We start from the raw sequence: 25,149 nt of genomic DNA on the forward strand, positions 1-25,149 counted from the left end.
TTGTAAAATAATGCTTTAAAGAGAAAACATTACTGTCTTTTGGAAGAATTGTATTCTCCATTTGCTTTCAATTGTAGCCTTTCTATACAAAACTGCCATGCTGTACTCCATCACTCAAGCCAGTTGATTTACTTTGATATGACTGCCTGTTTTAAGGATGCTGCTCTACAGATGACTTTGTGCAGGTATATTACCTGCCCTAGTTGGAGGCCCACTGAGTTGATAAAATTCCTTCAGGAACACCTCTTGACATGGTTACACAGTTAGAGTCACTAGGACAGTGCAGTGAGACTACAATGAATCTTTGAAGAGGCCAAAATATAATTAAACACCTACGTTGCAATGTTCTTTCTGCACATGAAAGCATGCGTTCTGTTCTTTCTGGTGCATCTAATTAGCAAGTCCACCACCAGAGTAACTCCATGGAAGAAAACAAGCTTTTTTTTATTATTATGAAACTTTTTATTCTCATTTTGCCTGTGTGTCTAAACAATTTGGTCTTTGCATGTTCAAGTAATTTCCACAGCTGCACTCTGAACTAGGAAAGTACTAACACTAGGTGGTTAGCTTCTGTCTGACAGTTGTGTAGTCTAGTAAGCAGAAGACCTCCTGGTCAGTGTGGTTGAGAAGCAGGCTTTGTTAAGAGTGGGCATAGTTGTGTTGTTAACATGTCCAAGGGACTTGATACCTCATTGCCTTGATGTGTAGAGGGAGCTAGTGTACTGCTGTATGAATCTGGCACTGCAGCCTTTCCTGTAGTTTCTCTCTGCCTCGGCTCTCATTCTGTAAAATGGAGACGGTCGTAGTGTTGTTACTGTGCAGAAGAGCAAAGATTGTTGTATTTGGTAGCACTTGGCTATTAAGACAATAGGGCCATTTTGGAACGTTCGAAATACACGGCTATATTTTTTATTCATGAAATTTTCTGCAGAAATATCCTTCAAAATAAAGGAGTAGAAATTTCCTTTTGTAAACTGATTCTGATTCTGAGATTTATAGAGGGAAATGTCTTCTATTGAACAAGTTGAGGTAGGTGCAAGAAGCAAGGGGACTTTCACACCAATGGTCTGTTCACAAGAACAAAACACCAGCAAGCTTCGCATAACCCATTTCTAGCTGTATTTAGATTGAAATCTGTTGCTGAAACCTGATGAACAGCTTATGGGTCCATGAGCTTGAGTGCTTTTTTCCAGGTACATTATTGTGTCTAATGAAGAGATCGCCCTTCACTAGACCCTCTTTCATTTATATGAGAGATCAGATGAGAAACTCTGCCATAAAGTTTAGACATGGATTGCTTACTCATATGTGCTCTTCAAGATACTGAGATATATAAACATTAAGGCTTGATATGTACTATGAGTGACAGAGAGATTGATTTCCACAATACTGATACTGAAGTAAATATGACACAATACTGACACAATACTGAAGTAAAAGTCTATTGCCCCTGATTTTTTTTATTACTATTTTTTTGCTCATGTTGCTTGTTCTTTGAGTACTTGTAAACACAGAAGGTTTACAACTTTCTTTTTCTTGGTAGTAAGTTGCAGGAGTAAATCTTATGTGCAACTTTAGGTAAATCCAGTTAAATAAGAGCTAATAAAGAATACTAGCTATGAATTTGGCTTTTATAAATTAGAAGCAACAGAAGAAGATTTGAGTATTTTTTGCGTTTCCAACTTTTAACCTCCCCTTGGATTGCTGGGATTTCTCATCTTTAATTAGACTTTGGAAAGCTTTTGTATAATACTTTTTTTGATGATTAGAGAGATGAACAACATCCAGGTTGTCCTGCGCATGTATAAGCTTTTAATAATCAAGATTATTTCTAAATGTCAGCAGTTTCTGAAGGTGCTAACAGTTTTGTTTTGTTTTTTAAAGCAGAGCATTGCAGGTGTTTGGGATTTTTTTCTTTATTGCTGTATGTACGTGATCTTTAATTTAAACTGTGATCGTTTGAAATGCTTGTTTACTACCACTTGAATAGTGCATAGTTGGCTCGTGACTATTTTGTATCATATGAAGACACAGACCAGGATGTGGTAATTGTAGCTATTGCCTTTGTTTCCAAAGTCATTTTGTTCTAGTTTTTAAGCAGCAAGTATTTTTGAAAAATAACCAAGCTTATATTTTTGTTCCTGCTCTAATATACTTCCTGCATGGTTGATGGTATTTGTTCCTGATGGTAATATTTCTTGTTTGGCTGTCATGCAAGAGATTTTGTCCTCTTTTTAACCGTAAAAGTGTCTCTGAAATTTACATACAGAAAGACTTTATTTCAAACATTTCCTCAGTGAATCTCAGAAACAGTTGTATGAGTATGAGCAGGAAATGGATGAGATGGTTTTAGCCCAGCTCTGACCTCAACTTATTTGGATGTTACATTCTGTTTCTTTATAGTCCTTGTATTATCTTGTGATCTGTAAATTGTGATGATAATAGTATAGTATATTATCACCATGAAGCAAAACACGTTTGAGACCATATGTGCACTTTTTTTGGGTGTAGAAGTAATAAAATGGTTGTTAATAATTTCTTTTTCTCTTAAAGAAATATAGTCACCAAAACCTGATTTGTATTACCATGGGATGCAGTATGAAGTTCCCTTATGCCTTATTGTTTGGAGCTTTTCTGTTTCTGTGTTTATGTTGATAGATTTTATCCATTAACTGCTCACTGCATTCAATAGATAGGCTGTTCTAGCTTTTTCCTTGTTATCTACCTCTGGAAAAAATTATAGAAAAAGAGTGCCAGTTAATTTCCGTAGCTCTTGTATTCCACTCGAATAATCAAGTGTGTCAGATTATTTTAACATAGGGTATTTATTTCATGTTGAAGGTTTGGTTTTTGCTTGTGTGCTTTTAGGTACCAGGGATTGGGTCCAACGGTCATTGTTTGTCCAGCTACTGTGATGCATCAGTGGGTAAAAGAATTCCACACTTGGTGGCCTCCATTTAGGGTCGCCATTCTCCATGAAACTGGTTCTTACACCAACAAAAAGGTAATAATTGACATACATTTTGTAATTCCAGAAACTTGTATTTTTATGTGCTAGCCAAAAAAAAAAAAAAAAAAAAGAGTATCCTCTGTTCCTGAATGTTTCTGTGCAAGCTTGTGATCTTCCTCTGATTATTTTAAAAAGTTACAAAATTCACCGCCTTGTACAGATTTGTTAGGAAACAGGACAAAACGGGAATTGTCATTCCTGGAGTACAATTACATTATAATACATAATAATGTTACTTGAACAAGTTAAACGTAACAGGTTTGTTGTTCAGAGCACTTTGCTTGTGCTGAAATCCACGCTGCCATGACTAGACTGCTTGTAAACCAGATTGCAAGTAGTTCAAGCTTGCTATGGGGCCCCTGCAGGGTTAGACATAGCTCAGCTTTTTATGGAATTGAAGTGCATAATTGTTTTAACATGTTATTTTCCTTTAAAAGTCTATCCATTTATGGTAGCCAACATAGTATGATATCTAATCTACTTTTACAGTGGTGCTCGTGTGCTAGTAACTGCCGTACATGATTTGGTGTGAGAAGGTTTTTAGTCTTTCTGCTGAAGGTAGACAAGTCAACAGTAGAGTTGGTAACTGAGAGAGCCTCTCTGAAAGAACAGAAAAGCTTCAGAAGACTTCTTGAGTTTAATGAGAACTTTACTGCTTTATCTCAATTTCCATAAGGCTTTCCTTGCCTACTGGTTATTTAAAAGCATGTAGTTTCTGCTAGCCGCCTTTACAGTTCAGTGAAAATTTAAGCCCATTTATTCTGTAAATAAATAAATAAAATAATTGGATGCAATCTGTAGTTTAGATACTTAAACCAGAAAGATGCTATGTATCCTCAATTCTCTGAATTCATTGTGGAGAGCCCTCTATACTATTGATTAGTTTGCAAAGCTTCTCTGTAAATTTCCATGAAGTTTCTCTTCACTATGTCTCACTGTCACTCAAAGACATGATCCATCTATTCTTAATGTCCACGTTATAATTATGAAGCAGTTTGCAGTATTATCAGCTGCTTTTGCTGCAGCTGATCAATGTAGGAACCTATTAGTATACATATATGCTTCTGGTACTGGTGAATTCTTTCCTTGCACATTCGTGATATTGATAAATATTTAATACTTTCTGTTTGCACAGGCAAACTAATTTCTTTTCAGTTGACCAATATGTCAGTTAATATCACCTGGTCTCCTTTAATGATAGTGTTACTTTGTTGGTTTTATTTTCCTCAAGCAGTGCCTTTTCCGGCTTTTAATTCTATTGGCCAGTGTCTTTATATGCGTGTTCTTATTCCATTTCTGAAGTTGAAGCTTCAGACAAGTCGGGATTTTCAACCCTTGGTACCTTGCTTGAAGAAAAACAAGGAAAGCTTTTTATTTTTTTCTCTTGGCCTCATATTTCAGGTACTTAACTGGATTTGCAGGATTCAGCAAAGCATTTTTTTTATTTCTCTTTAAATGTTTATTGAATTTCTTGTAATAACATTAAAATGATATGGTGCTTAATTGCACTTGATTAAACATATCGTGAGGTAATCGATGCAGTTACAGCGCATGGCAAAAAAGGAATAGCACACTCTAATGTGCTAATGGCTTCCTGATGTTCAATTAACTTGGTATGTCTTCAAGCCCTAAAAGTCTGTTGACCTCAATAACATGCTTGCACATCTTCCTAAATAAAATTAGTGTGCATGTATTTTGGGGGTATTTGTCAATTAAAGAACTTGACAAACCGAATCTAATTTTTTCCGTCTGTGGGAATAGTCAGGTTTTCATAACTTTACCTCCCCATTGTGCTCCTACAAATACCTACTCAATAACTTAAAGAATTTGGATACCATACGATCACTTTAGATAGGTTCGGTTCTCTTATCCTGCCCTTTTGACAACTGCAACAGGATGCTTTAAATGAGAGTCACTGCTAATGGGGTCATCACCTCATGCACATTTATTCAGTTATTTCTTAACCAAAAGAGGCAAGGCTTATGACTAAAGTAAATTAAAAAAATAGGATCATTAAATGATCTATGTCAGAAAAGACCTTCAAGATCAAGACCTTCAGGTTGAAGGTTGGACCTTCAAGTCCAACCATCACCCTGATCTACTGAGTCCCCTTGCTAAATCATATCTCGTACTGTCACATCCACATGTCTCTTAAATACCTCCAGGAATAATTCCCTGGGCATCCTGTTCCAATGCTTGACCACCCTTGCCATGAAGAAATTCTTCCTAATATTCAGTCTAAACCTTCCTGGTGCAACTTGAGACCATTTCATCATGTCCTGTCACTTGTCACTGAGAAAAGAGACTGACACCCTCCTTGCTGCAAATACTTTCCCATCCTAGTAGTCGTCTTCAGAGATAGCTTGAGGCCATCTGGAAGAAATGTAACACTTGATTTTATTTTATTTTTTTCTGCTTGTGGTCACAGAAGATCGTTTGGTTCTTCTGTGATGATTAATGTGTGTAAGTTTAAAGTGGAGAGAAGAATCAAACTGAAGTAGTAGTCCTCCACCATGAAGTCAGCTTTCAGTTTGAGTATGGTACAGCAATTGTGGCTGAGTCCTTTGGTGATGTTTTATACTATTAACCTCTCGCAGTAGTTTACACTCAAACCTGATGTAGCTTAAAAGTGACTTGCAAATACCAAGTGCTCTGACGCCTCTAAGAATGTGAGAAAATAAAGAAGTAAATCCAGCTTCTTGGATTTACACAAAGACAACATGAACTTCAGTTATCTTGGCTTAACATCTCAAATGTGGGAGGTGGCTGCATTGCTAAGATCAAGGCTGAATTTTTAATATCTTGATCTTTAGAACAAGTATCATTGTGGTTAATTATTCTTTCTGGTGGTAATCAGATTCAATCTGTAAAGCCTTAACTACTTATTTATTCTAGCCAAATGCTGGACAAAATGCAGCCCTCAAAAGCAATTGTCTCTTCATGATGCTTGCACCTATGGAGCCATCTGTTTGAAGATGACTTTGCACACCGTAGATTTTAAGCCTTCTGCCCTCACAGTAGAGTACATAATCTACATGCAAAGAAAATAAACTCAAGAGATTACAGTTCTTGGCATGACTGGATATAGAACCTTTATTTTAGCCAAAGACTCTCTTTCTGTGTTACAGATCAAACTTGGATAAACTTTTTATTATGCCACAACAAATAACATTCCTCCTAAATATGTAGTAAGTGCTCTAGCTTTTTTTATTGCAACATTTACATTATTAAACATTGTAATGTGTTCTTGTGAAGCTTCTTCGTGGTGCCATTTAGATTGTTTTGTTGGGGGCAGGGAAATGATAAAGAGGTTTTATAGGTTGAATTTATGGATCTCTGGACTTAATGGTTGGTTATGAGATAGTGAAAAGGCTGCTGAACAATGCATTTTTGATTGACAAATTATATATAGTTGTGTAAGTGACCAGGTAGGTATCATCTTGGTGAGTTCACACGTGCCTTAAAGGCATCTGAAAGTTTAGAGAATTTCATGGCTATCGTTAGTTAAGTTCTTTAAGTTCAGTCTTACGTGCGTGTTTCTATTTAAGAATATTACCATTATAATGCATAATGAGTACAGGTTCCCTTAATTATTCTTTTAAAAGGACTACTTTAGCTGCTAAAAAGATAAATATTATTTCTCTATGCGTTAACAATTGTGGGTTTGTATCTACAGCAAGGTAATCAACAGGAAGAAAAGGTTTGCTTAAAGGCTTGTCTGTAGAAAACATCAGTGAATTTTTTTAGCCTTAAGAAATGGTACTTGCTGAAAATCTTTTAGCCTTTGTATGTTGCGTGTGTCACAGTGAAGATGGAGCAACACAATCTATGTAATGACCACAATGTTAGGTGAAAATACTGTCTGTAAATTGCAAAGGCCTAAACTATTGTGCTGAACAAATCTGTAAGATCAGCCTTATTCCATTCATTTGCATGTTCCTGTGTTCATTAGGAACACTAGGTCTTCTTTTTAAAGACCAGAGTTCAGAATTTCAAAGCTCAACAACAGCTGTGTTCTTTTGTCATCAGTAGGATTTGTCTCTAATCTGAACTTATTTTTATTTTTTTTTAGTTTAACAGCGTATGCCCTGAAATACTTCATTGAAGTGTATCCCTAAGAGAGAAAAATAATAATAAAATAAAATTTCTGAGTCTAAACAAATGGTAATTGTGAATTAAAGACTACGTCATAAAATATTGCAAATTCTGAAGTGACATGGTATTAAACAGCATGTCCAATATTAAATCCATTATCATATTTTAAAAGATCTGTAATTATTCCAATAACTGCAACTAAAGCTAAAGCACCCTCTATCAAAGTCTCTAGTACAATAAAATGATAGTTAATAGGTGTTGTAGTGTGAGTTGTTAAAATTGTGGTGTTGTATTTCTTCATTGTCAGCACAAATCCTTGTTTATTAAAAATTTAGCTTGAAGGAAACTTTAATTAATTACAGGTTCAGTAAATCCTGACTAGGATTCTGCTGTGGTGTGTTTACAGTGAATGGCCTTCATGTGCCTGCGTTTCACTTCTGTTCTTTCTGCTACCTGACAGCGTGATTTATGGCTGTTGTTTTCTGCTAGTCCACTGCTTGCCCTCTAGGAGGGATTGGTCTCTTGAGCCTCCATAATAACAGCAGCACTTTCACAAAACATCTTTTAATGACAACAGTGTAGCATTCTGTAAGTCAGGCTAATTGCAGACATACCCTATTAATTGCAAAAACTAGGAGAGGTTACATATTTTACAAGCTTTTAATTTGAAATCGCCCGAGATGATTTGTCTTAAGTGTTTGGGTAGAGATGCCTACGATATTCTATGATAGGCCATCGCCGAGGCTCCAGGACACTGTTGCAGACTGTGGGCAATGCACCAGCTCGAATTAAGGTTTAGATGTTCACACCTGCCTAGAACTCCTGCTATGTCTGTAATACATTTTGTTGTAAAGGTTGCATATCCTCTTGAGAATCACAGCATTGACATTAGATGATGTGTCATGTTTTTACCGGGAGATGATAATCAGAAAGTAAAAGTTTTTGCACAGTTAAATGCAGAAAAACATTTTGAATCTTGGGTTATGTCTCTGAGCAAGAAGTCATGGTAAGAAATTTTACAAGATCATGTACTCTTAACACCATATGATTCTTTCAGAAATAGTTTTTTTTTTCATTTAAAGCACTTCTAATAAGTGTTCTTAATGTTTTTGAATATGCAAATATTTTAGGAATGTGATTTTTTCATTGTTGTCGTTCTTTCCTTTAGCAAATTCTGCAGTGGTTCTACTTTAAAAAAAATAAATATATATTTATTTATTTATTTATTTTCTTTTTACACTCACTGTACTTGTTTAATACAGAATTGCCCCCCAGCTCATCTTCTGCTTTTGCCCCTGCATGCTGATACGGCGTACATTAAATCAGTGATAAAACTCCCATTCATTTTGCTCAGGTCCTATGTCATGGACTAATACGTGCAGCTCTTGGAAAACTACTGAATAAATAGTCAATGTACTCTAGGAGTGAATTCATGTGTAAAATAGGGTATGAAATTCATGAAACTGTAAATACGGAATGGGCTTGAGCTTCCACAGATTTTAAGGTAGTTTTGACATCCTCTGACTAAAAGCAGGGATTAATTCTGGGTGCAGCTTGACTATTTTGAGAGTAATCTAAAGCAAAAGTTTAGAATTGGTGGTTACCAGTTTATATATCTTTCACACGTATGGGATTGATGCTTTTATTTTTTATTGGCAATAAGGTAGCAGCTAACAATAGTCCTATTTTCCTGTTTGCTGTGTAAACACAATATAGCAGAAAGGAAGATTATCTTCATAGTTAGGATGCCCCTCTGGGAAAAAGGAAATTTGGTTTTGTTTTCCCTTCCCTATGTAAGCTTCAGTGACCTCATTTATGTCCTGATATGCAAAGATGCTTAAGCACCTAATTCCAGTTGATTTCTGTAGCAGTTAAGCACCTTGATCCAAATAACCGAATCCATCCAAATAAATAAATAAATACAAATTGGTCTGTGCTCTTTCCCTTCCTGTATAGCAGAAGATAATATCAATCTTCTATTAGATTTATATGTTGAGGACAAATGCAGGAAAGATGCAGTTCTCGAATACTGTGGATGCTGTGAAAGTATTCAAGGAAGGTGATGTAGACTGCTCCTGCCCTAGGTAATTCACAGCTAAAAAGGCTAGTTAAAGACATGGGGAAAGGATATAGCTTACAAGAGAAGCATGCAATTTGGTGGTTAAATAAGAAATTATTAATTCTATTAATGAAAAGAGTAGGACAGAATTTAGGATTAACCAGATAATTTTTTGTGATTGTTTTTGTTTTTCACTTTATTTATTTCTAACATTCTATTATATCTTGGATGCAGTACACAAAGGTAGATTTGTGATGTGAGTATAGGAGAACTTGAAGAAACTAGTTATTTTGATCAAATTTCATGTTTGAGTTTCATACGCTGCCTTTGGAAACAAAAATACTGATTGCTTCTTACCAGGCTTCAGGTCAAATTCTGATCTGTTATACCACAATATTCAGGTGCTTCATTCTTTTATAGATAAGTTGAGAGTCCTATGATCAGTTTATTTTACAGTGATTTTCTTTGCGAAATAAATTATTTGCTCTTTCAAAACTTTTTAAGCATACCTTGGACAGCAAACCTGTACTTATGCAAGTCTGAATTTTCAGTCTTGCTCTGTTACTGACAGCATGCACTTTTTGCTTTTAGGTGAAACTAATTCGTGAAATTGCTTCATGCCATGGAATTTTAATTACCTCTTATTCATACATTCGACTGATGCAGGATAACATCCACAGCTATGACTGGCATTATGTGATTTTGGATGAGGGTCACAAAATCCGAAATCCAAATGCTGCAGTAACACTTGCGTGCAAGCAGGTACTTTATCAAAAACAGGTGAAAGATTTTCAGTGTGGCGGGGAGGAGGGCCAAGATCTAATAGCCTTATTAAGTTAGCATAAAAGCACACATTTGACCATTAAGTTAGAATAAAGCATAAATCACAATGTTCTATATTTGACTATTTAATTTACGTAATATTTTAAATGAGTTTACATCATTTATAGAGATTTATAGAGAAAAACATCAGAAATGTTAAATGGAGTAGGAATTTACCATTAGGAACAAATGTTAAATTAATGTTAGTCTTTATTTTCTGCTAACAGTTTGTGGGCAATATATTACAGAAGGTTGTGTATTTCAGTAGCGTGGGACCATATATTATAACATGAGAATTCATTGGTGGTAGAATTGAAAATCCTCTGAAGCAGGAATCACGTTATACCATAAGCCATGAAAATGACTTACTTCTGTCTTTGTTTTAATTTTGCTTTGTTTTAATTACTAGTTCCGCACACCCCATCGCATCATCTTGTCTGGTTCTCCTATGCAAAATAACCTAAAGGAGCTCTGGTCCCTCTTTGACTTTGTATTCCCAGGGAAACTGGGAACGCTACCTGTGTTCATGGAGCAATTTTCTGTTCCAATAACCATGGGAGGATACTCCAATGCCTCTCCTGTGCAGGTAAGTGCATCAAATATATCAGTTCAGTAGAAAAAATGTTATGTTGTTAAGAAACTGACTTTTAAATGTACCTCATGATTTACATTCTAGACACTTTTTCAGTAGAGTCACATGTATATGTTTTACTTATGCGTATGTGAAAAAAAATATTCAACTAAATGAGACCATTTTTTCTATAGAGAGGCGTAGCATATACACAGTTATTTCTTGTCAAGAAAGTTGAAAAAAATATAAGTACTCTCTGATATAAAGTAAAGTTATGCAAGTTGGGGGAGTGGAGGCCTAATCTCATATTTTGATATATTTAAATAGAACTTTCCTCCTTGATTTCAAGCTTCAGCAAATTGTTTCAGATGCTATTGAGGAATGCTTAAAACAGAAAGCTATTTTCATTTTTTAAAACAAAAATAGGTATCAGAAGTCTGAAAGTATATAAACTAATTTGAAAACAAAAATTTTTTGGAATATCTTCTGAATAAATGTTCCTATTAATATTTGCACTTACGGTTCTCTATAACTTCGTAAACACATTTCAAGCTGCCTAATAGATAAATCATATAGTAATCTGTAGACTAAAGTTGTATATAAATGCTAACAAATTTGCTTTCTATTAAATATTATTTTTAATGTTTTGCACATACGCATTTCTAAAGTTTTTTCTTTGAGCTTAAGTGCCTCCCTTGTCCGAAGCTTAGTAATTTAAAATTGGACAGCTAATTTGTTTTTTTACATATCAATAATTTATTGTATTCTTTGTTTTGCTTTAAGAGAAATGAAGGTATTTTTAGCCATTATGTACAGTTAATACCCATCTCACACATCCATTACCCATTATAGAACCATATGCTCCATTTGAGGCCAGAGTGACCTTTAGTTTCTGTGATCATGGAGATTTTCTTGTACCGATTTTTTTTTAATAGTCTCAAGCGGACACTAATCTTCACTTATTGTCTAGTAACCACCATTGCTTCAGGCCTTTTTTTTTTTTTTTTTTTTTTGATCTTTGGTATGTATTAGCACTTAATCATGTGTGGTTTTGGTTCTGTGCAAGTTTATACTCAGGTCAGTTTTTAAAAGAAATCTTATTTCTGGTCTCAGATTCCACTAACTCACTAAAGATAAATGAGTGGTATCTGAGAAAGAGTTATTTATTCAGTGTTATTGTTGCTATCATGAATTTATTGCAATTCATGTTGTATTGAGTAAATAACTGTAGGTCTGCATAAATCATAAAGCATCTCATTTTATGAGGACTTTCCTATTACTAATTATTGAATTTTGCTTTTTGCTAAAATTAATATCAAGAACCAAAGTAGTTTTTGCTTTTTCTTCCTTTTTCAGGTAAAAACTGCATACAAATGTGCATGTGTGTTACGGGACACCATAAACCCCTACTTGCTGAGAAGAATGAAGGCTGATGTTAAAATGAGCCTTTCGCTTCCAGATAAAAATGAACAGGTTTGCTTATCGTTACTATTAAATCTGAGCCCTCTTCCTCCCCCAAATCCAGTCTCTCAAGAACATTTGTCAATAATTTGTGCTAGTAACAGTTGAAATGCTATTTTAACTGTAGATAACCAAATTTTGAATTTCCATATTCTTTAAAGAGTCTGGGCTACTGTTAAGAATGCAATCATAAGCAGATCAAACAAATTATGTTTTTGTTCTTGTCAGTCACAGGGCCCTATGTAAGTTTGACATAAAGCATAATATTGTGTGCCTTTCAGGATGTAAATACGTGATTTTTTTTTCCATTTTAACTCATCAAACCACCTGAAAAATCATTTTAAGCTCACACTCAAATGCTAGTGACAGTACAGGTTACATGTACTAACCTGTTGTTTTCACAGGAAGTTCTGAGAATTTGCAATTTGTAAGGGACAAATTTGTAAGGCACCGTGAGAAGTGTTTCCTATAAAAGTAGCTTTGAGAGAATGTCAGCACTGCACAGTTACCTCATTAAAACTGAAAAATGGCAGCTCCTCCAAAACTAAAATTTGAGAGGAAAAAACAACTGGGAAGTGGCACAGAAAATATGATGAAACCCATCTCAGTGTTTGTATTCGCTCTCTAAAATTCTAACAAATGTTTATTTCTAGTGGTGTCTATACATTATCTGTTAATTCAGTATTTCAGTATGTTAGATGTTTCTGTGAGGTTTATTTGTAGCATTGTAAAACTTTAAAACTTGCTTAGTCTGGAGTTTACAGGTTGGGCTTGAGCTGTTTGTTTTGTTTTGGTAGGTCCTCTTTTGTCGTTTGACAGATGAGCAGCGTCAAGTCTATCAAAATTTCATTGACTCTAAAGAAGTCTACCAGATTCTCAATGGAGACATGCAGGTTGGTATTAATTAAGGTTGATGACAGGTAGAGATTGATGGATTAAGTCATGGATTGACTTCCACATTCTTTTAGCTGGATTCTGAACAGAAAGGAAAACACATTCATCTCAGTTCTGCTTTTGTGGATGTTTGCTTTTTTTCTTAGAACTGTTTCATGGAATACATAGAGTTAGTGGTTCCTATGTAATGGCATGACCAGGTAAAAGTAGGAATGGAATGGGCTTCAGGATATGTTTGTGGTCATGGGAACGAATTACAGCTTGTTAGATGACCTGCAGTAGTTAACTGTATGCATGCTTTCATCCAATTGCAAATGCAAAGCAAAGGAAGAGTAATTTGCCCTGAAAGTACACAACAGGTATGGTAACTTCTTGATGCAACAGTTGATGATTTCAGTCTTAGTATATACCAGAGCAAATAGTAAACATCCTTGTTATTGTCTTCATAGTCACTTCAACATAGTTTGACTCAATCCTCACAACGTAGATGTTGAAATTGCTGTGGCAAGGATGACAGCAGTAATAGAAATACAGTTTCAAATGCCTGCTGTTGCCTGTGTAAAAGGTCTGCTATTCCTTGTTACTCTTACATTTCACACATTTGGTCCGTTTGACATTTGTATACGTGCAGTGGACACTTTTCACTCCCATTTTAGCTGTAGGGCACAGATATATTTTTTTGTAATAAGAATATTTTTTGTTGTTGTTATAATGCATTATTTACTACATTTACTTGTCTTGTGAGCTGTGAAATCTTTTCTCCTCTCATCCTCAGTGGCTCCAGCCAGTTGCATGGTCATTACAGCCTTGTATATTGCAGTGCCAAACAAAGCAGATATTTACCTGACCCTTTTTTTTGACTTTTTTTTCCAGATCTTGCAATGGTACAGGGGACAAGTTTCATTGAGTGGCTAGCAATTTTAGTTATCACAATGAAAATTATTTTAAGGAGCTTGATCTTCAAGAGGCAGCTTATACAAGACTATCTGCAGAAATTTGCTAAGGTGTTACAAAATAGGCTCTCATATTTTCTGGAGATTTGAAAATTTTGTACAGTGAATGTCAGTGCTTTTGTTGGATGTTTTTTTGACGTCACCTGTGAATCCCAGCTGAAAAAACAAAACCTCACTGTTGTACAGATAGACCATAGATTATGTGCTGGCTCATCCAATTTTTAGTGATGGAAGATTGATTCTTTCAAACCTTTTTTTTTAATGAGTGTCCATTCTATCAGATGAATTAATAACACTTGTAATATTATCGAATAAATAACTGAATAGAACTCTTCTAACATGGCATCAAAAGTGATGGTTTTCAACATCATGTGTTTGTTTAAATGTGTTCACTCACCTGTTCTTTGTTACATGCATTCTGGTGGGTATCCTTCCTAGTAAGAATTTTAATATGTTCCTTTAATAGAACAAACTTGATAGATTTTTTTTTTTTTGAATAGGAAAAGTCTGACCATGAGCTGCAGCTAGGGACTGCTTCTGCTAATGTGGAAATTGTTGCAGAATACACTTAACCTTGTCATCAGAATAGGTTCACTGTTATATATTTTCATTGACCTTCTCTTGTACTGCTTTTTCCCAAGAAGTTCCATGATACAAGTGTTGGCATCCATTGGTCTCTCTAAAGAGCAAACCCCTATTAAAAACACTCTTCTTGATGATGATTAGATTAATACGTTATTATTTTTCTTGTTCTTAGCCACAATTCACATAGCTACAAGTATTTGTCAAGAAATAAAAATATTCTTTCTCCTGTATTCTTTAGGTTTTCTCAGGATTAGTAGCTTTGCGGAAGATTTGCAACCACCCTGACCTCTTCTCTGGTGGTCCCAGGATTTTGAAGGGTGTACCAGATGCTGAAGTGGAGGAATCAGATCAGTTTGGATTTTGGAAACGCTCTGGAAAAATGATAGTGGTAGAGTCTTTGCTGAAAATATGGCACAAGCAAGGTCATAGGGTGTTGTTTTTCACTCAGTCAAGACAAGTAAGAGGACCTAATTGTTTTTACTTTAGTTGTTAGTAAAACTGAAAAAGTGTGTATTTCTTCCAACAAGGCTTGTAATTAAAAACAGAGTTGTTCTTTTTTTTGGTGTCCTTCTCATAAAATTAATATTATGTTATTGGGAGAAAAAAAAGCGTAATGTCTTTGGAATAACTGGAGATCATCAGTTCCATAGCTCATAAGCTTTACTGGAATGACAGTGTTGTGGCAAGTGTTGCCCAAATTGAATATACTGGGCCAAAGCTTCCATCTTCTATATAGCTTCTAGCTATATAGAAGCTTCTAGCTTATATATAAAAGCTTCTAGCTTATATATAATACCAGGCTGAAGCAGTGGTGATGTATTTATTGTCCCTTCTGAACAACTTCAGGATAGAACTGGTAGTCTGTTACATCTAATCCTGAGAATTGCATCTTTTGGGCCAGTAGCATAGCCAGTGACCTTCATTCATTTTCCCTGTATATTCATGATTTTGTCTTGGTTCTGTGGATTCCCTGGAATGCTGCACCACTTACTTATTTAAATTATCTTGAGACCACAGCTCATGGTTTCCCACACCAAGTACAAACATTCCAGTCTTGTATTCAGCAATGAAATAACTATTCTTTTCTTTACCCCAATTACATATGTTGATGAATTTTCCGCTCACTTTATATTCACAAGTTGTTGGTTATTTTTCTTGTTTATTTGATTGGCACTGTGATTCTTGTGACTTAATTCTCATGACAGAAATTCTCATGACTTAATCAGAGAGTTGCATAGCCTTCACATCTGGATTTTATTAACTTTTTTTTCCCATCACAACAGATGTTGCAGATCCTTGAAGCCTTTGTGAGAGGCAGAAGCTATTCCTACCTCAGGATGGATGGCACCACAACAATAGCTTCCAGACAGCCCCTTATAACAAGATATAATGAGGTGAGATGTTGTATCCCATGTGCTAATTAGTGGGTATAATACCTAGGCTTACCTTGAGTTCTTGGCACTCCTTTTTGATCTGTTTTTAGAATCATAGATTCATAATATCCTGAGTTGCAAGGGACCCACTAGGATCAAAAAACATACTGCTTCAGGTTTGAGACACAAAACTGGGGAGTTCGGTCAAATGAAACCACTTTCTTAGTGTAAGGGGAAAAGCGTCATCTTTTTTTTCATACAAGTTGGGTTTTCTGCTAAGAAAAAAGGAAAAAGAAAAAGGGTTGAAGGAAGAAAAAAGAATTTTTGTTGGGCAACAGTAAATGAAATCTAGATCAAACTACTTTTATTTGTCAAAAGAGATATTAAATAAATGAGGAAACTTCTTCTTCTTCTTCTTGGCTCCCTTTGGATTTTTGCAAATAATAATAATAAAAGAATCCAGGAAATAATGAAAATGATCTCGTGCTTTGGTAATTCTTTTAGTAAATTCTATCTTGCATTATAGGACAAATCCATATTTATTTTTCTTCTGACAACTCGTGTTGGTGGTATTGGAGTTAACTTAACTGGTGCTGACCGGGTTATTATTTATGATCCTGACTGGAATCCCAGTACAGACACACAGGTAAGTTTGGTCCATTGCATTCCATTTACTAGCTAAGTTGAAATAAAACTGAAGGTGATATGACGTCTATAGCGTTAAAGCAGTATGTTGCTCTTCCCTAAGTTGCTGTTGCCAGCAGTGGTCAATTAGGGGACAGCTCCACATTATGATTGCTCTTGTGGCAAAGCCAATTTAAGCGGTTCCCACCACATCCCCTTTATGCTGTTAGGTCTTACCACTCTTCAGTATTGTCGATTCATATAATCAGAGTTTAGCAAAACAAACAGTTGAAATGGACTGGAGGTTTTTGTATTTTTTTTTCCCAAATAAATAAACAGACTAGATGTTTCTCAAGGAAGAGTACAACTGTTCAGCTGTTGAACAGGCATGACTGTTTGTGGTGGCAATGCAGGGTAAGAAAAGGAGAACAAATAAATGTTGCTTAAATTGGGTTTGTCAATCAATAATGATATGTAGCTGTGTCCTTAGGAGAAGCTGCTTTTAAGCCAACACTTTAACGGAATTGTTCTTTATTTGATGATGCTACGAGACTCTGCATTATCAGATCCCTTAACAGTATGTGGAGCTTACACATACTTTTTTGAGAGTTAAAAGTGATTTCTGGTGGAAATCCTGCATAACTCTGAGATCTGCAAGTGTGCAGTCTGACCTAGAGTGGTCTGTTTTAGTGGTTGGTTCAAGATGTTCAGTAAAAGCTTTCAGTTGAGAAAAAGGAGTAAAATTCAAAGGAAATATATATAAGTAGATCTCTTTCGGAACAAGCTTGTATAAAGTATATATCTGGGATATATACTCAGAACTCAGACGTGAGTTCTAATTTTAAGATACTAATTTATTCTTTGAGATTCCAAATAGAATTCTTGGTACAATTGGATTCTTGTCTTTCTACATAGGTAAACTTTCTAAATTGTTTTCCTCTCCTTCTGAATTAGTTGTCCTAATGCTGTAGAAATACCACAGCTATTAACTTTTTGAACTATTTGTTAAATGTCCAAACTAGGTTTGAAACAGTGGTATCCCTGTCAAATACTTGTCTAGGAGGCTAATGTCTGGTAACCAAACCTTTTGGGTTTCAGGCTCGGGAACGTGCTTGGAGAATAGGCCAAAAGAAACAAGTGACCGTGTACAGGCTTCTCACCGCAGGTACTATTGAAGAGAAGATATACCACAGGTCAGTCAAAATGATTCCTTGAATACAGACCTGTGCTCAAGAAAATGTTTGCAGCTAATCTGAGGTTGTGTAACAGTTAAACACCTGTGTATATGCTCACACGGAATATAACCCCCAACTTTGGTCATGATAGTCATGGAAAACTTTACAATTTCTGCTGAGAAATAGGCTTTCAATATTATACACACTGTGATACTGCCTCTCTGGCTCCGAGACCCCACATGCTAAATACTCCTCGTAAATCTGTTCAGGCAGCTGTGTCCCACCCATTTAGAATTCACTGTAAATTAGAGTATGAGGCATAGACAAGAAAAATGAGCTGCTTATTCAGAACATGAGACTTGAAGAGTCTGAGGTGCAATTTGAAATCAACAATTTTTTTGTTATCCAGAGGATATGTAAGGATGTATGCGGTATGTATGTGTGTTTGCTACTCTTCAAGCCAATTTGATTTTATTCCCAAATTGTTCCAAAATGCAAGAATTAAACCTCCAGAACTGCCAGTCATGATTGTTATTTATTCCAAAATATAGCTAAAGCCTTAAAGTGCTTGCATTTCTGAATCAATTAAATCTTTTTGTTTGCTCTCCATTCAGCTTTCTTAGTAGTTAGCTTCACTCGTATGAATTCCAAATGAACAACATACATGGGAGTCCTCTGGCTAGGCATTGCTATTTAGAACAGGAGTATCCTCTTTGAAAATGCAGATGAATGGAAAGCTCTAAATAATGAAGTACCAGCACTTATTGAGTTCATTTTTTTTCTCTGCTTTACCACATTGACACAAAGCATCCGCTGTTGGTTGGCTTGCATCCCTCTGGCATATACGTGTTTGAGCAACACTGACCACATCAAGGAAGTGGGTTCTAAGGGTCAGGACAGCCGTCAGAAATAAAATTAATTTCCAGACCAGTCAATGGACTTCATGCTTTAAGCAAGTTGTCTTTTCCCCTTGCCTTGTTTTCCTCCTCGCAAATATGTGATCGCCCTTGCAGGAAGCTATGAAGCTCAATTAATTCTGGAAAACTAAAAAGATGGGTGCATTACAGTACCTGGTACCTATATTTGAACATAGTTTTTGCCAGTTGGATTTTAAAATAGCTTCCCTGTTTAAGGCCAGCAGAGCTAAAACAATAATAAACATTTTCTGAGAAGTGATTCCCATCCCTTTTTGGGGATGCATTTTTTTTGTAGAGGAAAACAATGCTTATTTGTAATCAAAAGTTACATAGTATAAACATGGCATAAAAGTTGATCTACCAATACTAGCAGACTTTTTGCAGCTTAATTCCCTCAGAATTTGTTTTGTTCAGTCCTCTATAAATGGGCTGTTTTTTCTCTTCCTTGCAACCCCAATTCTGCTTTCTCTTTTCACTGGTTATCATCCAGTCCTCACCATCAGACTGTGAACTACACTGCTGCTCTTGATTCCTTCAACCAACTGAACTATGAAAATGTCATTTTAACAAGAAATTGTTTTTCACTGAAAGAGCTTTTGGATAGTTTTATTGTGATATATGCAAGCTTTTCAATTTTAATGGACAAAAAAAAATCTAGCTGTGAAGTTATTTATTGCTTAGTTAATGGATGCCTCACAGGACATTTCAAGATGGTGGTTACCTGTTGTGTTATGGGATTGTTGTGAAACAGTAAATCCCCGTGTTTAACAATTTAGTTGGTTGTTTGAAAGTTACTAACTCAAGATTGTCTTTTGGAAACTAACATCATCTTCCCACTGCTTAATCATTCTGCAGGGTAACATTAGTGCTTATACAGTTTTCTTTTTAAGTACTATATTCAGTACTTAAACATAGCTAGACATTGTTTCATGCACAAAGTACTTTTTTTTCTTTTTTTAGACAAATCTTCAAACAGTTTTTAACAAACAGAGTGCTGAAAGACCCTAAGCAGAGGCGCTTTTTCAAATCCAATGATCTTTATGAGCTTTTTACTCTGAGCAGCCCAGATGTGTCTCAGGGGACAGAAACAAGTGCAATTTTTGCAGGTACACTCTTTTCTAATCTCTTTAATAGAAAAAAAAATGTTTGAAGTGTTTGATAAATTGATATTAATTTTATTCATCCCTCAGGTACTGGTTCAGATGTTCAAGTCCCAAAACACCAACTGAAACGGAAACATGAAAAGCCATCTGATGGTGACACTTTGAAAGGTGGTCTCCATCTTGGAAGAAGCAGTTCACCAAAGTACAGCAAGTCATCCAATTCCTACTCAACCAGCCACATGACAAATTCTTCTAAAGCGATAGAAACAAGTGAGGAAACCAAAGGAAATTTGGAAACCTTTAATCAAAATAGCTTTGCAAAAGATAACACACAGGCTGCTACTAATATAAATTTATCAGATAAAAACAAGGAGGAAAACTTGGAAACAGATGACAAATGTATGTCTCAGTCATTGCCAGGTGATGCAGGATCTTCAGAGAATGCCAACTCTCTAAACAGCATGGTGACTGATGAAATACATGGAGCAGCTAATGTAAATATCGAGGGAGATCTTACCCTTGCATGTAGCGCAGCTGGCTCTTGGGAAAAGCAGGTTGCTAAAACTGAAGATGGGCAATTGGATAATAATCATTATAAATGTACCTCAAAAACAAAGCATAGAGTGGATGTGCTGTCACATGAGAGCCACAAAGATAAGTCTAAGAAGAAACATCACAAAGATGCCAGGTTTGAAGGGGAGCGTATTCCTCATCTAGTGAAACAAAAGCGCTACAGAAAGGAGGACAGTGAAGAGAAGGAGGAAGATCCAAAGAAAAATGATGATTATGTCTTGGAGAAACTATTCAAAAAATCAGGTAACTGTTCAACAGTGCCAGACTATTTAAACAGAGGTATACAAAGCTTATGCAAATGAGGAAGGGAGTCATTCTGTTACTGTGGTGGTTAGAGTTAGAATACAAAATGTATTGTATCTGTTCTGTTACTCTAGTGACATGTTAAAATGTTCATTGTTGAAATGCTCAGGTTATGAATTGTACTCATTACCTTGGCACAAACAGCCAGCCTTCCAGAAACTCTTTTGAATGTGAAAGTAATACAGTGGTTCTTCTGGAAATAAGCGAGTAACCAACCTTCATTTAGACAAGAGTTTCACTTCTGTCTGTCCTGTCCATAACAATAGTAATGATCAATTTACCCACATAATTGCTAAGTCTTTTGTGAATAATGACCTCATCAGCACACCAGAAGTGGTTTGCTGTCAAATTGATTGCTCAACTGATAGAAGGGGGATCTCTTACTAGAAATGACTATACTGAAGTGCTGAATATGATCGATCTGAAAATGAAAAAAAAAAAGTGATTGTGGCTTTCACTTAAATGGTAAATATTTAATTTTACAAATTAATGTGTAAATTAGCAGGTGTCCTCCTTCACCTTTTTTTGTGTGCTCTGTTTGCTAGGAGTGCACAGCGTTATGAAGCATGATGCCATTATGGAAGCTTCCAGTGCAGATTATGTACTGGTAGAAGCAGAAGCAAACAGAGTGGCCCAGGATGCCCTGAGAGCCTTAAAAGTCTCTCGACAGCGATGTTTAGGAGCTGCTTCTGGTGTGCCAACCTGGACAGGCACAAGTGGGCTTTCAGGTGCACCAGCAGGAACAAAGTAAGTTCACTTCTCAGACTGCTTACCCAAAAATCAAAGAGTTCCTTAGAATGCTGTAGATTTAAAAAAAAAAAAAAAATTTGCACCTGGTATTTGTAGTAACATGCATCAATGTCGAGTTTCATTTTTTATGTTTAATAAAGACAAAATAATGTATTACTAGGTTAGGAAGTAGTCCATCCTGAGGTACAAAGAAGGCATTCCTGTTGCATGGTAGAGGAGAGAGAGGTTGGCAGAGCACTCTCGAGAACCCTAGAATGCAAACCCAATTGGTGGCTTTGGCAAAAGAATCTTAATCATTTTGAGAGGGATGTTTATGGAGTTAATTCTTTTGCGTGTTTAGGAGTCGGTTTGGTCAAAAAAGAAACCCTATGCTGCTTTCTTCGCGTTCTACTTGTGCGTCACCTGGGAGGAAGAATAAGGTAAGAGACAAAAGCTAGTATTTCTCTTTTAATAGCTGATCTATGTGAAGTTCTGATTCATGCAACAAATCTGATTTATACTGTAGGTGTGTGTCACATGCCTATTTGTCACATGATTATGTATACTTCTAGAATTTTTAGTCTCTCAAGAATGTGATTTTTCATTTTTTGGTATAGCATCTTGATAAGGTCTAATCAGGTACAACAAACTGCAGCATGCTCTGAGATGAGAATTATACTGCCTCTTTATTGTGTATTTCGGATGTACAGCTTCTGTGTACTCACGTGTGTTGTTAAAGTCTAAATGGCAGGCAGATTTTGTTCAACAGATTCAGTGTATCTCAAAATCCATAGTCTGTATGTTTATTTGCAGGATGCGGATACAATAAAGAAAGAAAATGTAAAGAGTAGTAGTTCCAGTGCGCACTTTGATGGAAAATCAGAAATGGGAGAATCGTCATCCAGTGCACTAGAGTCTTCATCCTTATTAGCTAAGATGAGGGCAAGAAACCACCTTATTTTACCACAAAGGACAGAGAGTGAGGGAGATGAGAATTTTCATCAAGCACCCGCTCCAGCCACAGGTTCAACAGAGTACGATGAATTGCTGGTGGATGTGCGGAACTTCATAGCATTCCAGGCCCGTGTGGACGGTGAGGCTAGTACTCAGGAAATACTGCAGGAATTTGACTCCAAACTGCCTGCGGCACAGTCTTGCGTCTTTAGAGAACTTCTCCGCAATCTCTGCACCTTCCATAGGAGCCCTAACGGTGAGGGTGTCTGGAGACTGAAGCCAGAATTCCGCTGACCTCTGTCGAAAGAAGGCACCTATCTGCGCTTGGCCAATACTCTGCTTTCAGAGACTTGGTGTTTGTCTCTTGAAATGAGAAATTATTTCATGTTTGTGACTTAATAATTGACTTGAGCGGACAGTGAAGCAGCATTCGTTGCAGGCTTAGATCTGACTTCATTTCTGATTTAAGCTATTTATATGAAAGTGCCATCTACCTCATAGGTGAAACAATACAAAATATCAGCACCTTTTCTTTAAAAGAAATCTTAATATAAACGGGATGAAGAACACCTACTGACATTTTACTGCAATAAAAACCATGGATGTTGCCGTGGGCTATAAGACTTTTATTTGATTTCTGTGAAATTCCAAGAACTACTTTCTCAATTTTCTATATGTTACTTGAGTAGTCATTAGGCACATAGTGTACCATCCAAATTAAATAAATAAATAAAGATAGTGGTCAGCATGAGAGATTTCACTTGTACTGACAAAGGTATCTAAATCATTAAGAAGCTTTCATTACTAGTGAAAATTTGCTTTTAATGTTGCTGCTTCCATTGTTGCCAGCATCTAACAAATGAGTGTAACTTACATCACTAATTAACTTGGAAAATAATTTTTTTGCCACAAATGTTTAATCACAGAAATGGAAAGTCTGGCAGGATATTGAGACGACTGAAAGTTGCTAATTATGGAAAACTGATTAGATTATGGAAAGCTCATTTACCTCATAATCATTGATTTCGTCACAGTCCTGTACACAGTTAGCAGTTGCTTGGTACAGTACTTCTTACCAGTGGGGTAGCAGTAACTATTGTGTTTGTCACAGGTTGTGGACTGATAATTGAGATCCCATGAAACGTTTGCAGGTCTCATTGTAATTGACACTGAAATTTTTCCAGTTCCCTGTTAGCACTTAGTCTTCATCAAAGTACGAGATTGTGAAATGTTATTTGGTCAGAGAGGGAACGATTTCACTGTATTTTGCTGCACATAATCACTTGTGGTTAGGCAGAGTCATAATAGGAGCATACACAGAAGTCACAGGTCATACCTATTCTGTAGATAGGCAAAAATCTTGGTCTTCCTGCCAGTCAGACAAGCTCTAAGTCAATACCTGTTTTTTTCCAAGGAAGGAAACAGTGGATTATTTGTAGCAAACCCAAGTACTATGCTGGGTCTGTCTTCAGAGTGCTGGTGTGCTAGGTGAAGAAATCTTGAGGGAAAAAAAAAAAGGTTATGAGAGCAAAATGATGGTCTTACACATTTTTGCAGCAACATTAAACTACTGTGTGATTTAAACTAGCAACAGTTAAATGTGCCTAATGTCCTTCCTGTCTCTAAACTATTGAGAAAAGGGAAACCTGAGTTACCTTTATTTTATTTTGTACAGTATGAAATTATCTTGTTTATTTCAAGTACAAATATTGAAAGGTGAACGGTGAAGCAAGAGTACAAATTGGGTTCCTTTGTGCTAAAGAAAGGTGGTCTTTAAGATGGCTTCCAATGGCTTTTCTTCCTTTTGCTCTGTGTTAAAGGTTCTGTGAATATTTGTAAAAAAGTGGCCCCTCACTGTTTCAAAAACTGGTTAGTTATCTTTTCACAGACTGGGATTGGAGAGGACAGACAGTAGAAGAATCTGATTTTCTTCCTGATGGTATTTGAAAGTGGGACTGTTGCACCTTTTCCTGACATCTTTTTCTGTTTCCATTTGTATTTATTTATATTCTTTCTTTCAGGGGAAAGATGAAACCAAGAATCTAAATTGCAATCACAAAACAAAAAATGCTTAGAAAATTGTAGATCTGTTGATATGACTTAAAATGGATTAGTAAAAGAGTAAAAGCACCCCAGTCTTGCTTTTCTCTCCAAAGCTACAGGGGATTTCAGTTGGATTTGTGTAACATTCCTCCCCCCCCCCCACACACACACACATCCTTATTCATGTCCCAGGAACAATCCAGGAATTCGGCTGACAAAGCTGCTGTTGTCACCTTAGTTGTCAGTTCTGGTGTCCTGTTTTATTTACTACTTTCAGTCTTAAAGACATAGTTTCTGTACTAAGGAAAGTTTGGAACTTCTTACTGATGATCTGTTGATGTAAATGGACTCGCATGTGCTTTTATAAACCCTTGGCTTTTACGGACTTATTAAAAAAAGCAAAAGCAAAAATCTGTTCTAGAAGTCTTCCTGTGTTGTGGGGAGGATGGAGTGGGGGAGACATCTTTTCCTGCAGTGTGGCTCTGTGACTAAATGATTCTAATTATCTTTAAGTACAATTCCATTTTTCATACAACTTCAAATTATGCATCCTAGCAACTAGATTTTTCCAGTACTAGTGGATATTTGAAAGACTGAATGAATATTGGTATAACACTCAATTATATGTGTATTTTTAAGTGATTCATTTAAAAAAAAAAAAAGTGTAAGATTAAAGGTCTACAGACTGATTTTTTTGGTGAAAGTCATTCTGGAATAGCTGAGACATTTACAGTAGAAGGGTTATTTAGACTAATCCTCCTCTTATTCTAGAATAGGTGTTTTATCTTTTGTTGTTATTTCTTTAATTTACCTGTGTAACATGAATTCCCTTCATATCTTTACAGAAGATCTGAAGCAGTTCCTGACTAATATGATGTAGTCAATGCGTTTACCATCAAATAGTT

The 25,149-nt window shown here is 36.0% G+C and overlaps 1 protein-coding gene across 3 annotated transcripts in view; it reads left to right on the forward strand.

The window, feature by feature from the left end:
• The window catches only part of ERCC6 (ERCC excision repair 6, chromatin remodeling factor), a 49,174-nt gene extending 24,519 nt beyond the window's left edge, over window positions 1-24,655 (forward strand). For all 3 annotated transcript variants that reach the window (XM_013196930.3, XM_013197067.3, XM_013196994.3), the window contains exons 8-21: window positions 2,869-3,004; window positions 9,756-9,926; window positions 10,396-10,572; window positions 11,914-12,030; window positions 12,816-12,911; window positions 14,689-14,907; window positions 15,734-15,844; window positions 16,350-16,469; window positions 17,546-17,640; window positions 19,500-19,645; window positions 19,730-20,458; window positions 21,064-21,265; window positions 21,609-21,687; window positions 22,061-24,655. In XM_013196930.3, the coding sequence (XP_013052384.3) occupies window positions 2,869-3,004; window positions 9,756-9,926; window positions 10,396-10,572; window positions 11,914-12,030; window positions 12,816-12,911; window positions 14,689-14,907; window positions 15,734-15,844; window positions 16,350-16,469; window positions 17,546-17,640; window positions 19,500-19,645; window positions 19,730-20,458; window positions 21,064-21,265; window positions 21,609-21,687; window positions 22,061-22,495 (2,833 nt within the window). In that variant the 3' untranslated portion in view covers window positions 22,496-24,655. The remainder of the gene's footprint in view (window positions 1-2,868; window positions 3,005-9,755; window positions 9,927-10,395; window positions 10,573-11,913; window positions 12,031-12,815; window positions 12,912-14,688; window positions 14,908-15,733; window positions 15,845-16,349; window positions 16,470-17,545; window positions 17,641-19,499; window positions 19,646-19,729; window positions 20,459-21,063; window positions 21,266-21,608; window positions 21,688-22,060) is intronic.
• The last annotated feature ends 494 nt before the right edge of the window (window positions 24,656-25,149 follow it).

This window comes from Anser cygnoides, chromosome 7, assembly GCF_040182565.1.
Source record: "Anser cygnoides isolate HZ-2024a breed goose chromosome 7, Taihu_goose_T2T_genome, whole genome shotgun sequence".
Classification (NCBI taxonomy): domain Eukaryota; kingdom Metazoa; phylum Chordata; class Aves; order Anseriformes; family Anatidae; genus Anser; species Anser cygnoides.